Consider the following 14,758-nt stretch of genomic DNA (forward strand, 5'->3'; position numbering starts at 1 on the left):
TCTGCTGTGCTCTGCTCCCTGGGGAACTCTTGGGTGACATCACAGGGCAATGCATGCAAGAAAAGCAACAACCTCAACAGCAGGAAGATCTCCCAGTGCCCCTGGATGAACACCTAGGCCTTGAGTCAAACCCAGGGCGCAGAGTCTCCATCACAGCTTTATCTTTACACAAGAATTAATCTAAACCTTGCTTTTGTTTAGGAGTTAATTTGTCAGCATTGCAATTTTCCATGATATTTTGACTGCTGTTCAATGGCAGTTTATCAAATAACTGGGGAAGGTCTTGGGCCAAGAGGTTTGCACCAACCTATTCCAGCTCAGCCCTGGCTGCTGTGGGGTGGGAACTGGAGTAGCTGCTGCTCCAGCTGCCTCACACTTGCCCGAGCAGAGGAATCAAAAGGACTCTGTTTCCTAGGAGTGCTGAGCAGTGCATATTCCTCCCCTAATGAGTTCTTGAAGTGGCATCTGATTTCTCAGTTTGCCCACAAAGGAGTGGCCTGATCTCTCCTTACACCCCTTTAGAGAGCTCTGCCAGTGTCAAATCTTGTTATGGAAGGCATGAACATTTTCAGACCTGACACCTCTCCCTTTGGCCTTTGAGGCTCTCCTGGGAAGTTACACCAATCTGTGACTGAATTTTACTGTGCTGCTGCCTTGGGAGCACAAAATGGAACGCTAATGCTTCAAACATTTCCCTGGGAATGCTCAAGGAGAAAGGTTTTTATTTAGTTGAAATTTTAACTGCATGCTTGAGTGAAGCATCGATCATACTCGGACAGCAATTTTAGGAAATAACGTAGTTAAAAAAATTAATTCTGAAAATACTGCCAACAATTTCATGATATAGATACTTTTAATATTAAAAGTAAATTGTAAATGTGTCTTTATAAACAATATGCATAAAATAGATCTACTATACTAAGCTCTCTCTTTTTAAATGCTGTTTCACAGTAATCTCTTAGGTACGCCAAGTTTTTCCCTCATAGAAATAGTGCAATCTGAAGAACATACATCGTGTCAGGGGATCAACAGCTGCTCTGCTCATTAATACAGGTCCTTGTAGATCTCTTGTAGCAGAGGATGGAGGCTCATGTCCGTCTCGGTTTTCTTGATGACCTGCAGGAGCTGCACGTGCTCCGTGACGATCTGCCTCAGGTCCGTCATTTTCTGCAGCAGCTTTGCAAACAGCTGCGAGGACTCGGGGTGGTTCAGCTTCAGCTGCAGCTCCAGGGCTTGCAAAAGGTTGTCCTGAATGTCTTCAATGGGCTTCACATTTAGCAACCCCGGGCGGTCTGGGGGAAAAAGGGTTGGGAGTTTATCAGCACTGTAACAGCGATTTTCTGCGTTAATTTCTTAACGTGTTTATCAGCAAATTCTGATGGCGTGGCCACCAGGCAGCTTGTAAGGTTTCCCTGGGATCTGCTCAAAGGAGTTTTAGGATTAGTCTTGGGAACATTTCCCCTAGGTGCTCTGAGGAAAAAAAGGGTTGTGAGTTTATCAGCATCACAGCACCAGTGCCATGCATTAATTTCTTACATATTTCTTAGCAAATTCAGCTTTTACAGATGGCATTTCCTGAGAACTGTCTGACCATCAGGTAGTTTGTAAGATTTCACTGGGATTTGCTCAGAGGGGTTTGAGAACTAGTTTATATCTAGAACTAGGTTTATCCACTGACATTTCTCTAGGTTTAATCTACTGCAGTGGATTAAACTAGTGGGTTTTCTGCAATAAACTGGGAGTGTGTATGGGAAAAAAAGAGTGAGATAGTTGGGGGATAAACAATCCATATCAGGTAATTCACTTCTGGAAAATCAATATGTACTGATGGTTTGCATGTAGTTGCTGCCACTAAAAATGTTTCTTGCTAAGGTGGATGTGAACCTATCAAAACTAAAAAAAAAAGCAAAAAAAAAGCATAAACTCAACTTCTGCAGTTTATTTCATTCTCTAGCACTAAAAGTTAATGAAATGTTGAATGTCTAAGCAATGAAACCTGCATAACTTTGTTAAATTCTCACATATGACAACAACCACCATGAATTTGTTACTGCTAAAATACTTAACACTGGGTAACACATCCCAAACATCATAATAAATCGTGAAAAGAGTCAATAATTTAAATAACATTTGCTGTGTAGCTATGAAATTATTCTCATAGTTTGATCAATAAAAAGCAGTGCCTACTGCAAGCCTTAAATCAATTCCCTGAGGCAGTGATTCCATTTCAGCAAGGACAAGAGGCTGATCTCCATTAAAAACATTAAAAATAAGCTGTTATTTCCTGTGATCTTGCTAACCTTTCTGAGCAGAGAGTTCTCCTAGCTCAGCTCGACTTGTGCTGGCAAAAAAGGCTGGGAGAAAACAAAGCTCTTTATAAATACATCGTGGCTTTACCTCATGGGGAAAACTGCAGTGCAAACTAAAAGGCAAAGCTGGCAGGAAAACCAGCGAGGGAGCCATGAAAATGAAGGTCACTGATCAGGAAAGGATACTCAGCTCTCCAAGAGGGGAGGTTTAGGCAGAGTTTTTCAGAGATAGGAATAAAAGTAATTTTGAGTGTGAACCTGTTTGTCAATGCGCTCGTCTTGCAGACATCATTTATTTATCCCATTTAACTGATAACCCCATAAAATCTGGTTCAGAAAGTCTGTGAGTAAATATAACAAAAGGTTTCCTTTTTATGAATTTTTTAGCAGATTTTTCAGGATACCTAAAGAATTTTTGATAAATAATAGATATTTATATTTGGATGACCTGCATGCATTGCATGGGCTGCAGAATCGAGTTGACATCCTTCTGAAAGTTGCCAAATTTCACCATTTCGAAGCTGTAATAATTTGGGGTTGTGATAGCTTTAAATTCTCCTTGTGTGCTGCAGCTGAACTCTGAGCTAGCTGGGCATGACTCAGTGTGCAGGGACAGGAAAAATCAGAGAGCACAAAGAGGAGGCCTCGATTTCCCCTGAGATCCAGCTCCCTTTGTCCCCTGCTCCTGTGGGGTGGGAAGTTTTTGGGGTGTGAGCTTTTCAGGAGCCAATCCCAATTCAGATATTGGGCTTCAGAATCCAGGAGGAAACTCCACTGGGTCTGGAATTTATCAGGAGCCCCCTGAATTTGGGTGCCTGAGACTGCAGGGGCTAAAATCCTGAAAAACCCCGTGAAAAACCCCAATCTGATGATTTTTTAATGACCCAGTGGGACCAGAGGCAGAAAAGATGACTCTGACAAAAGCCTAGGAGATCATCAGATGTTATTTTTATATAAGCCAATTCAAGAGGAAGGAAAATTCCCATTGAAGGCAAGAGAGATTTTTCATGAATGAGAACTTCAGGATATGGGCAGTGTTTTTTGGGTGTTGACAGTTTGCTTTACTTTCTCAGTAAAAACCTCTTACAGAGGAAAATGCTGCTTCTGTTCCAAGAAACTTATCTAAATCAGGAAAAAAAAAGGAAATAAGAGGCAAAAGCTTAAACATCCAGCTATTATGGTATATTTCAAGCTGTTAAAATGCTCTTAAATATAGATCTGCTCCAGACCAATTTGGTTTTGTACCAAAAAGTCAGTTTTGTGCAGTGAGGAGCTGCAGAGGGATGTGCCTTGCAGGAAAAAGGAAAATGCTATTTATTACATTTGTTTATTCACATTTCCTTTATATTTTCACTCATTGTCATACAGCTGCTTCAATTGCTTTGAAAACTATTCTAAAAAATGTTCACAGTGACTGGGAAAGGCCAATAACCCCAAAGTTCTGAGAGCAAGCAGTACCACTCTGTGTAAATTGATATTCTACACTGTCTCAGGGGAAAATACTTTATTTGTTTGTTTACTTACTTATTTGGATGCCTCTTTCATGTCCCTAGCAATAATTACAATCTTTTCTACCTGGTCCCCACATATGAAATTGCCACCTGCATGTCTTTACATTTTATTCTCTTTGAATGAATGCATTTTGCTTTTAAATGCACATTTTAAAATCTCAGTGAAAAACCAGGCAAGGATCTGGCTGAGTGAACACACGCGCTCCTTCTTTTTTTCTTTTGCTGAGGCAGATGTGACTCAGCACTTTGAGGTTTGTCTTCTGAGACTGTCACATGTATTGGAGTCACCAGGAGTTTGTCAGAACAAAGAAATGCTTTGTAATCAGAGCAAGAACTGCAGATCATCACTGGAGGCATTGAACAAGAGTGCAGGATTTGTGTGGCACTGAAATAGGAACTACTTCTTGGTAATAGTCTGGGATAAAACTTCAAATTTTGCTCAGCTGAGAATGCAGCAAAATTATTGAACGTGGTGTTTACACCAGGAGCAGGGACTTGTGGCTTAAAATTCAAGGTAAAAAACACACATAAAACAGAAAAAGTGACTTTAGAAGCATCTTTGGATTTAAATACCAGTTTGAATGCACATGGACTGGCAGAGTGAGGATCTTTACGGGGATACTCTGCCCCAAACACTGCTGGATCCAAATATTCCTGTATCCAAATATTCCTGTATCCAAATATTCCTGTATCCAAATATTCATTATCCAAACACTGCTGGATCCAAACATTCCGGTATCCAAACATTCCTGTATCTATATATTCCTGTATCCCAACATTCCTGTATCCCAAAATTCCTGTATACAGGAATTTTATACGTTTTATACACTGCTGTAACTAACCACTGCAGAAGATAATACACAAAAATTCGAGTCCATCCATGCTGCAAAATTCCCTTTTGAGCTTTCTCTTTGTTTGACAACAGCCTGCTTGAGTGAGTTTGCTCAGTTCACAAATGAGAATTGTCCCAGTAAGGTTTGCAGTATTCTCTTTCCTGCCCAAACTGAGCCATCCAGCTCGTTCTCCCTAACACTTCTTGTGGCAGAGTTCATTTTCAGCTCAGGTGGATGTGATATTTTAAAGATGCTTCAGTTCTTTTTCATGTATAGTAGAGCACTCACTACTGACTGAGAGTGAGTCTCAGTGGCAGAGAAGAAAAAAATCTCCTAAAAAAAAAGCTTCCCAAATCTCATTTAACCAAAGTGTGTCTTTTAAAGTCACCACAGCTGAGCTGGAAGGATGTTGTAATGAGGGTTTGCTGCTGCTGCTGCTGGCTAAAAGCATTTCTGTTGTACAAGCCAGGTGAAACCCTATGCTCACACACAGTCTCTGTCTGACCAGCATTAAATTCAGAATACAAGACTTTGTTTGCCATTGACTTTGTTTTCCAGCACCAATAGTAAGAGCAGCTCTGCAGAAATGAGTTCAGAGAAACATTTGGAATAGTTGAGGCAGAGAGAGGCTGCACTGAGCAGCTCAGGAACAGTAAAATCCACTGTGGGAGTATTTTCCATCTGTTGCTATTACAGTTAATTTGTCAGCTCCTTATTGCTGTGATTTGGGCTTTTTGCCTTTTGAGATAACATGCAAAAGCAGCTGTTTGGTTATCAAAAGGCTAAAGAGTTTTATAGGATTTGTGGCAAATTCCAAACACTTCCCAAGGAAAAGCTTTCCATGTGTGATGTTCCAGCTGGAATTATCTTTCCCTTTCCCTGCTCCTCTTCTGTTAGAGCTGCACAAGAGCCAGCCCCCCTGGAGCCAGCTGAGTTAGCATAATTTCACCAGGTAATCACAGATTCACTGCCATTTAGAGCCCCTGGCTGGGATCTTTTTGGGTTTCACAAAGTGGTTTTGTGTCAGAGATGTTTGTACACAGGATTCGTGAAGGGATTTAAGCGTTGCAGAATTTCTGCAGCAAGGCAAGACCTCGAGGTGCTCTGCTGTTGAAATCCTGTACTCAGTGAAATCACCCTGCTATATTCAAATAGTTCTTACAGAAACACAATTTTGCAAGGGTGTAGCTCTTACAGAAACGTCTGAGACAGCTGAGAAATAGGACCCAGTTTTATATCACACAAGATATTTTAATCCCACAGAAGGCACCCAGTTCAATAGATATCATATCTGGCTGTAAATTCCATGATAAAAGATTTCTTTAATTGGCAACAAAGCTTAATTATTTTCAAAAATTTTTTTTTTTTCCAAGCAGCTATCATGCTTTTTGGAAAAAAAAAAAGTTCTACAAAAGGACAGGGAGGTCTTTGTTGAAATTAAAGGATCTTCCTAGAAAGGACTGATTTATATTTATATGGATTTATATGTCTCTACAGATTTGTTTCAGAGTTTTGCTACAGTTACTTGATTCAAATTCATTAGTTCTTTACAAGTCTCTCTTTACAAGTTTACAAATTATTCTGGAAAAAAAAAAGAGACATGCTGATAAATCTGGCTCAACCCAGTTAATTATTGTAAGTGAATCACTGTCCTCCTGCAATCTAAAACCTGAGATTGGTTACATCATTCCTATTTCCTCTGGTGGAAACCAAGCACTGCTGAGGACAGGGCTCTGCTGAACACAAATTCCCTTTTTGCAGTTAGGAGTGAATTTTGAGAGGCCTTTTTCTCATCTGTCACATTTCATTATACCAAAACCTACAAAATATTGGCACGTTCTGAGTAGTGCCCTGAGAGGCTTGTACTATTTCTCCTCTCCCATCAAAACCAACCAAAACTACCCAGCAAGGTGTTTTCCTTCCTGAATTAATGCAGAGCCCTCGGGGATCACCGTGCCCAAGGTTTGCACAAGGAAATTTCTGGGAGGAATTCTTGCTGGGAGCAGAATCAGTGGGACAAATTCTACTGTGACCCCTTATTATTCCTGAATGAAACACGGTGCCAGGAGGAACTGGAGGTGAATTTAAATGCAGATATACCTCAGAGTGCTCTCCCAGCAGCAGGGCTGCTGTTAGAACAATAGCATGAGGTTGTGTGTGATTGCTGAAAAGAAATCTAATAACAAAATCCTCGGCACTGCTCTGCAGAGATGAATCCAGAGCATTCAGCACATTCCTGCCATGGATGTGTGCAGCTCCACCTTGGGCCAAAATACACACAGATCAGTAGGGCAAGATTTTGTTTGTGCAACATCACTGCCTTGGGAGTGTTGGCCAAAGGAACAGGGCTTCGATGTGTCTGGAATACATCTGAAGGTGTCTAAGTGAAATAAATCCTGGTAGGCAGCAGTAATTCCCAAAACAGAGCAGTGACATCACCTCAGGAGCAGAGAACACACTGGCTGGCTGCAGAAAAGCTGAAATTCAGAGTTTTTTCAGTGAAGTGTTGAAAGTGGGCAGTCTGATACCTGGGATTTCAGGTGTATGCTTTGTTCAAAGCGTGATGTGTGAAGATACAGCTGAGGAAAGCTGAACAAGCCCACAATGCCTGGTTGTTTTATTTTTTTTAGGTGACCATAATTTTCCTGAAAAATGCATTTCCCCCTCCTTTTAAAGGCAAACAAAACCTTTCATGAATGGTAGGACAATGAAAAGCACCATAACTCTGTAAGCCCAACACCACCTATCCCTTTGGAATTGTTCTGGAGTCAAAGCTGTTTGTGGTCAATTAGCAAGCCACACAATCTAATTGCAGGTTTAAAAAACAAAAAATCTCCTGCAGAATTTTAGCTCCTGGCAGTGAAATTCCACCCTTCCTGTTTTCCAAAAGATAGCCCTGATTTTGTTTTTTGCCTAAATGAACTGATGACTCAGCAGGCATTTCCAGTTCCATCTCTAATATCGGGGCATTTCCATTTTCAGTTTCTGTCTGGAACTGAATAAAGGATGAACAACAAAAAGAGATTTGAAAATTACTAAAAAAAGCTCTGTGTAACTGCACTCACTTCCAGCCCCGAGCACTTTGCTGTTTGGGCAGGAGTTAAAGGTGTCAATCCATCAAATCCCATATAAATTCTCTAAAATCCCACATAACTAAGAGAGCACTTACCTCCACTTAGGATAATGACAGCTATAAATATTGCCAGGTCACTGTCATCTAATTCCAGTGCATTGAACTTCACAGCAAACTCAAACTTGGGCTCCATAAAGTCACAGAAAGGTTTCCTCAGGCTCTTCAGGAACTCCCGCGTCATGAACCCTTGTCCATCGGATATGAGAACCCCATCCTTATTCATCAGAGAGGCCAGCAGGGTGTAGATGATCTCATGGACCCCGTACTTCAGCAGAGTCACTTGGTCGTTGAGGTCGAGGTTGACAAAGCCCGGGATGTTCTTGGCGAACTCGGTGATCTCCTGCACGGCCTCCACGGAGCGGAACTGGCAGCGCTGGAAGATGCGGATGGCCACCTCCTTGTTCTCCTCCTGCAGGGGGGACACGTGCTTGCACTTGATCTGGTCTTCTCCCATCATCAAAGAGTTCATGTCATAAATAACAAAGGGCTGGAAACAAAGGGAAATTCCAGTTACTCCCAAATGTCCTCCCCGCGAGCATCAGGCTCCTGAGGAACCCCAAGAGAACTCAGCAGCAGCCCCTCAGACATCTCTGAGGAACCTGTCAAGGGTTTCCAAAGAGTTAAATAGTCCTGAGGAACTTGTCAAATGTTCCCCAAATAGTTAAATTGTCCTGAAAAACCTGTCAAGCGTTTCCAAATAGTTGAATTTTCCTAGAGGAACCTAAAGAGTTGCCCAAAGAGTTAAATTGTGCTGAGGAACCTAGAGGATTCCCAAACAGTTAAATTGTCCTGAGGAACCTGTCAAGGGCTCCCCGAAGAGTTAAATTATCCTAAACCTATAAAAACAAATATCCCCACAATGTTAAAATGATTTACAGAAAGGCCAAGTAAAGGGGGGAAGAAGCACTATTTTAAAGTATCCAGAGTTTTGCCTTTTCCTTTGCTTGTTTGGTTTTTGTTTTACAGAATGCTTTGCTTGTTCGCTTTTTGTTTCATAGAATGTAATTCCAGAATCCAAAGTTTGGAATGTTGAACAAAAGGTTTAAATGATCCTACCTTTACCTGAATTATAACAGCTTTTAAAAAAGAGAATCTAATGAGTGGAAAGGAACTTTTTTTTTTTTTTTTTTTTTTTTTGGTAGAAAGACAAAGAATATTCTCATTTTGATTACTTTATTTACTTTCATGTTCCTTTCATGTTCTATCCTAGGAAACACTGCAAATAATATTAACTTTCCGGTATTGATTAACAGATAAATGTAGCCTTTTGCTGTTAATTCCTGTAAAAATAACAACATTAGGATATGTTTAAACCCACTCAGCTCGTCTTTGGGAAAGAAAAAACAAATACCATGCTACAAACCACAATTCAGAACACAAAAATGAGGCTGACTGTGAAATAAACTCAACTGGAACAAATCAATTTTGAAAGCAGCTTAGCAAAAGTAGTGCCAGAATACTTGTATTAGGATCTGGAAACAATCTCTTCCAGAATATGCAAAAGAAGCTCCTTGGTTTAAAGAAGTGGTTATGTGAGGATTTCTCAAATTCATTTGAAGAATCTTCCCTTCAGAGGATTTATGGCTGAATAGTTCATTGCTGCACTGAACAAATCTCACTGATAGGAATAGGTGTGTTAACATACTTGATCAATTAATTAAAATACAAGGGATTATACTCCAACAATCAGACTAAACAAGTAATTTTTTAAATGGAGGGTCATTTATGATTGCAGATTGAAATAGGGTTTTATGTTTACAGCTCCAGACCATGACATTCCAGGAGGGACAGTGTGAGGGATGAAATTATTTTCCCACTTGCACTGAGGATTTCAGTGTGAAACTGAAACAACAAACACTCTGCACTGAGAAAAGCCAGGAGAGCAGGAATTTTTCAGGTAATGACATTTTGGCAGCAGCAAAGCCATTAAATACATATCTGCACATATGGATATGCACACACGTGGAATAGTGGAGCAACAGGATTGCAGCAGATGCTTTCAAAATGCATATTTTTGTTCTAGTGGGCAATTTCTACCTGTTCTTTCTAGTGGGAGCACCGAGTAGAAGAAAAAGTCATTATTAGTCCATGCCCACCTGCTTTAGAAAGCTGATATTACACCACTGGCCTATCCATGATAGATTAAAATTAAGAAAGAGTTCAAAACAGCCAAAGATTTTTAACATAAAGATTCAGATGAACTTGAGAGCAGAATCTGATGTCAAATGAGCTCTGTATATCCCAGGAGATGATGAAGAACTCATTCCAGTTTTGATACACTCACTTGCCTATGCAAACAGTTTAAATTAATTCAGATCATACAGCAACTAAAAAATAACATGAATTTAAACCATGCCTATAGTAAACAGTTTGATGCTCCAGAGCACCAAATCCATTCATAAAACATGAAATTGTGTAACCATTAAATACTCAGTGTCACTCTTGCAGTGGTATCTTCAAGAAAGACTTGAAAACTGGCAGCACTGAAAAGCTGGCTTCTGTCTACTGTTTTATTGCTGTTTCTAATGTGCCAAAGTTTAAAAACTCCCAAAAAGAAAGGAGAATTAATTGATGCAATTATACATTTACTGAGTGAGAATAGCAGTGGTGGAACTTTTCAGGCACGAGTAGGTTGCACATCAGTTTCTGCAGAATAAATAAACTTAGCTAATTCAAACTTTATGCTGAAAAGTTATTCACGTTGTTAGTGCCCACCACATCTTTTATGTAAGGGGTCAACCAATTTCCGGCCAACATTAAAATTATTATTTTAATTGTCTTTAAGGAAAGGAAGAAATACCTTTTTGGAGCCCAAAATACCTCTGAGTTATTGAAATTCTTAAGGAAAATAAAATACACTGTTGTAATCCTGACAATAACATTTATGCCAATGATAGAAAATAAATCAAGCTAAGAGTTATAAGTTGTGGAAAACTATTTTGTTCTTTAGGTATTAAAATACTGTTACCAACATGATCAGATATTATTTATGCTCCTCTCACTGATACAGAAGATTATTCTGCATTGCAAATGAAGTTTCCAAGGCAATCCACAAAAACCCACTTATCACTAGTCCTTACTTTTCCAAGATTTTCCTGTCCATTCTCCTAAAATTCCAACTGCACCAACTCAGGGCACTGCTGTGACCTGAGATAACCCAGAGAAAACAGGAATTCATCAGAGCTTCATAAGAACGAGCATCACATAAGAATGTGCTGGGGCTGGAACCATTTGCCACTTAGGAAAAGGAATATTCCTCAGGGAACAGCAATTCCTGACAGCTGGAGAGGCACCTTAAACAGATAGTGTGGAAGATAACCTCTGGGCAAGGAGAGGGAAAACGGGAAGAGAGGATCAGGGAATACAAAAAGGTTAAGGTGACCTTCAAATTCTTGTCCTGGTTTCAAGTATTTTATTAGGTGAACTTGGAGTTTTTTCAAATAATGTTTACTTACCCTATCTAAAAACATTTCCTGTGTTTCAGAGACAGCTTGAAATGTGTAACTGCCAACAGCAAAGTGTTTTTTTTTTTTTTTTTAGGTTCAGTGTTTTGTAGTTTTTTTTTTTTTAAGAGCTGCCTTGTCAGCTCTGTGAACCATTTACTCAGAAAAAAGGAAGAAACAGAAAGAAGAGGGAACTGACTGATTTGTCTGTCGTCTTTCCTGTCAGGATGGCCCTCGCCTTGGCTTTGGTCAGAGGGAAGGACTTGATGTAGGAGTCGTAGAGGTGCTTGGCCAGCGCGCGCAGGTCGGCGGACTCGGGGTTCAGCTGCTCGATGTCGCTGGAGATCTCCGCCAGCAGCTTCTCCTTCTCCGCCTGGGGCATCCGCCCGAACCTGATGGCTGAGAACACCACAAGAGTTACAAAACCCCACATTTCAGTGGCCTTTCTGCCACCTTCCTGCACCTGCCGCTGCTCCTCAAGAAGCACATTTGAGTTTTCGTCGCCTTTCGGCGCCGGTGCCTCAGCGGGGTTAGGCAAGCGAGGAGCGAGGGTTTTCTGCATTTAGTCAAAAGAGCTGGAGAGCTTGAAAGAAATGTAAACAAACAAATTCACCAAAGAAATCATCTCTGTGCCCACTATCATACCTTGCTTAGAAATACAAACCCCCTGGTTCTACCTCCAATCTACATAAAATGCAAAGAATATTTAAGATATTAAAGTTCTGTTGGCTCAGGGTGGGAACCACAGTTGAGCCTTGTATTGTTCTGGGCAAATCACCACACGGATCTGAGATTCTTCATTTGTTTAGAAACAAAATCCTCACATGCCTTGCAGGAAGGAATTCCTAAATAATTCAGCAGAATTTAACACAGCAAGTGCTATAAAATGTTACCATCAGAATGAAGGAATGGGGAAGGAGGCTGTACAGGGAACAAAAAGCTGGAAAAGGCTGAGTTGCTCGTGGCACCTCGATGTATGTGCAGCATTGAAAAACCAGGAAATGGTTCTACCTCATCAGATGAGCTCAAAATTGCTCAGATCTCCTCTGCACCTCCTCCTTTTCCATCCTGTACTTCCTAAGCAAGACTATCCATGTGGGGACTGACTGGGGCATGTTTCAAATGAGCCATCAAAATCAAGACTGATTTATCACATGATATTTCGGTAAACAGAATTTATTTTGTTTTATGAAAACAGAACAGAACAAAAGAGCATCCAAACAAGAAACGGAAGGAAGAAATCAAGGTCTGCATTTTGGCCCTAGGGGGAAATAGAAATATTATGAATATTTTTTCAGTGATTAGTGTGTTCCTTGGATAAAGGAAAAGTGCTGCTAAGATCATATATAGATGATTTTACTGGGAATGTTTATTTTGGAAACAGGCAGCCACTTTTCTGTGAGTTTGCTGCAATGTTTTGATGGGCAAACAGGACATTTTATTCCAAGAATAAATAATTATGTCACAACACATCCCCCCCTCTCCATTTTTCCTATATTATATTTATTGATCAGTTGTCTAATTTGATGGCTGTAGAAACAAAGTTGTTTATTTTTATGACTGAACTCCTCTTTCAGCAATCTCAGTCTGGGAGTGAGATGTGCTGGATATTTCAGAATCACTTGGGTGTCCTTGATATTAAGTTATTAAATATCCTTGATATTAAATTAGACTGAACACCAGCAGGAAATGATTCTGTTGTGGGCCTGCTCCTGAGAGCTGAGGTTTGCAAAAGCAGATTCACAGTCTGGGATCCCACTGGCAGAAGACTCCATTCCATCAAAAGAAAAGGTGATCAGGACTCAAATGTATTTTAAATACCACATTTCATTATAAAGTATATTTTGAATATTAAAAATATTTAACAAGGAGGGTTGTGAATCAAGAATTCCTATCTTACCATTTCATAGCCATAGGATTTATTTTTCCATAGAATAAATTATTCTAAGTGTATTTGGAATATACTTTTTTTGGTGAGATATCAGATGCAGCAGATTCTGTTCAATGTTTATTAGCATTGCAGGCAAAATCTGGAGCAAAATCAATTCTGTGGGACTAGCATAGCAGTTTCCTTCTGTAAAAATCCTTGTCACTGTCATTTTCAGGGGGCTGAGACAAAAACCAGGGAGAGCTCAGGCAGCGAGAGGTTGATGGGAGGAATTGGGAAAGGGGGATTTTGGATGGGAGCAGAAGGAGGGGCTGATGATGATGCCAGTTCCAAAGGTCAGGCTGGAAAAGGAGAGCCTGGGGAGGAATCAGCAGGGCTGGGAAAAGCCTGGGAGAGCTCTGGAAGCCCAGCTGGCTGAGGGGGCTCAGGTGGTAGCTTCTCTCCCCACAGTCCCAGACTGTGCAGGTCTGGGCAGGAGCCTGCAGCTGGAGCCTGGATTTCTCTCTTTCCTTGGGCAGTTCCTGCTTTTCTTTGAATTCCAGCATTCCCCAAATGTCAGGAGCAGAAAGCCAACAGTGAACACAGTCAGTTCCTCGTGCTGCATTCTGTCCTTTCTGTGGAAGAACTACAGTATTTATCCTCACCCCAGGTTTTACCTCTTGGAGAAGTTAAATGTAAAAAAAGATGGTTGCTCTTCTGTAGGGCACTGCTCTTCTGATTGTCTGGATTATTTCTGGGCATAAAGGAGACCCCAAATAGCCCATCAATGCAGTTTGTTATGCTAGAAATCAGAAGGTAAAGCCAGGCTGGATACCTGTCTGATTTCAGTGGAGATGTGCCCAGACTGAGCAATCCCCTGCTCCCAGAGCTGATGATAAAGACATTGCCATGTGTTCTTTTTATCCCATTGCAGTAGCTGAGTTCATACCAGCAGCACATTTAGCAGAAGAGAACAAAATAAATGACATTTCAAAACAAAAGAACCAAGCTTCTGCTCAGTGGCACTTGAGAACCCATTCTGCACCACTCAGGGTTAAGCCCAGAGCAGCACTGTGGCTTGAGAAGGAAAGGAAAACAATATTCCAAGCATGAGAACACCACTGTCTTTTTTAACCTTTAGCCAAGCGGTATGGAGCATTTCTACGTGAAAAAATGTGGCTGTAGCTGCTGAGTGTCTCCCTGCAGTCCCCCTTTTGTCCTGATCATTTTGCAATAATACATCCACACAAGACTGGAGCCCTCAGGCACAAATAACCCACATTCTGCCTCAAAGCATTTAAAATTCTGCTAATTTCCCTACCCGAGTGGCTGAAGTGGAATCTGGAGATGCAACATTAAGACGTGTCTCAGTGCCATTGGTGAAACGCCCTGGCTCCACCTCCAGTCTACATGAAATGTAAAGAATATTTAAGATATCAAAGTTCTGTGGCTGAGGGTGGGAACATGGGTAGGAACACATCCTGTGTTGCATTTCTTTATGTTTCTGGGTCCTTAAAAGTGAAATTCAGCTTTTTTTTTGATAAATTAGTTTATAAATTATGAAGGAATGAGGGTGTAGTGTTGCATTTCTTTACGTTTCTGGTTGCTTAAAAGTGAAATTCAGCTTTTTTTGATAAATTAGTTTATAAATTATGAAGGAAT

The 14,758-nt window shown here is 40.6% G+C and overlaps 1 protein-coding gene across 1 annotated transcript in view; it reads right to left on the minus strand.

Moving 5' to 3' along the window:
- Positions 1-700: 700 nt before the first annotated feature.
- Positions 701-14,758, minus strand: part of PPARG (peroxisome proliferator activated receptor gamma) — a 51,057-nt gene continuing 36,999 nt past the window's right edge. The window contains exons 5-7 of the mRNA XM_041427565.1: positions 11,429-11,628; positions 7,823-8,273; positions 701-1,292 (exon numbers count right to left, since the gene is read on the minus strand). Of these exons, the coding sequence (XP_041283499.1) occupies positions 1,045-1,292; positions 7,823-8,273; positions 11,429-11,628 (899 nt within the window). The 3' untranslated portion in view covers positions 701-1,044. The remainder of the gene's footprint in view (positions 1,293-7,822; positions 8,274-11,428; positions 11,629-14,758) is intronic.

Source organism: Onychostruthus taczanowskii, unplaced genomic scaffold (genome assembly GCF_017590055.1).
Source record: "Onychostruthus taczanowskii isolate IOZ18803 unplaced genomic scaffold, ASM1759005v1 scaffold116, whole genome shotgun sequence".
NCBI classification, from domain to species: domain Eukaryota; kingdom Metazoa; phylum Chordata; class Aves; order Passeriformes; family Passeridae; genus Onychostruthus; species Onychostruthus taczanowskii.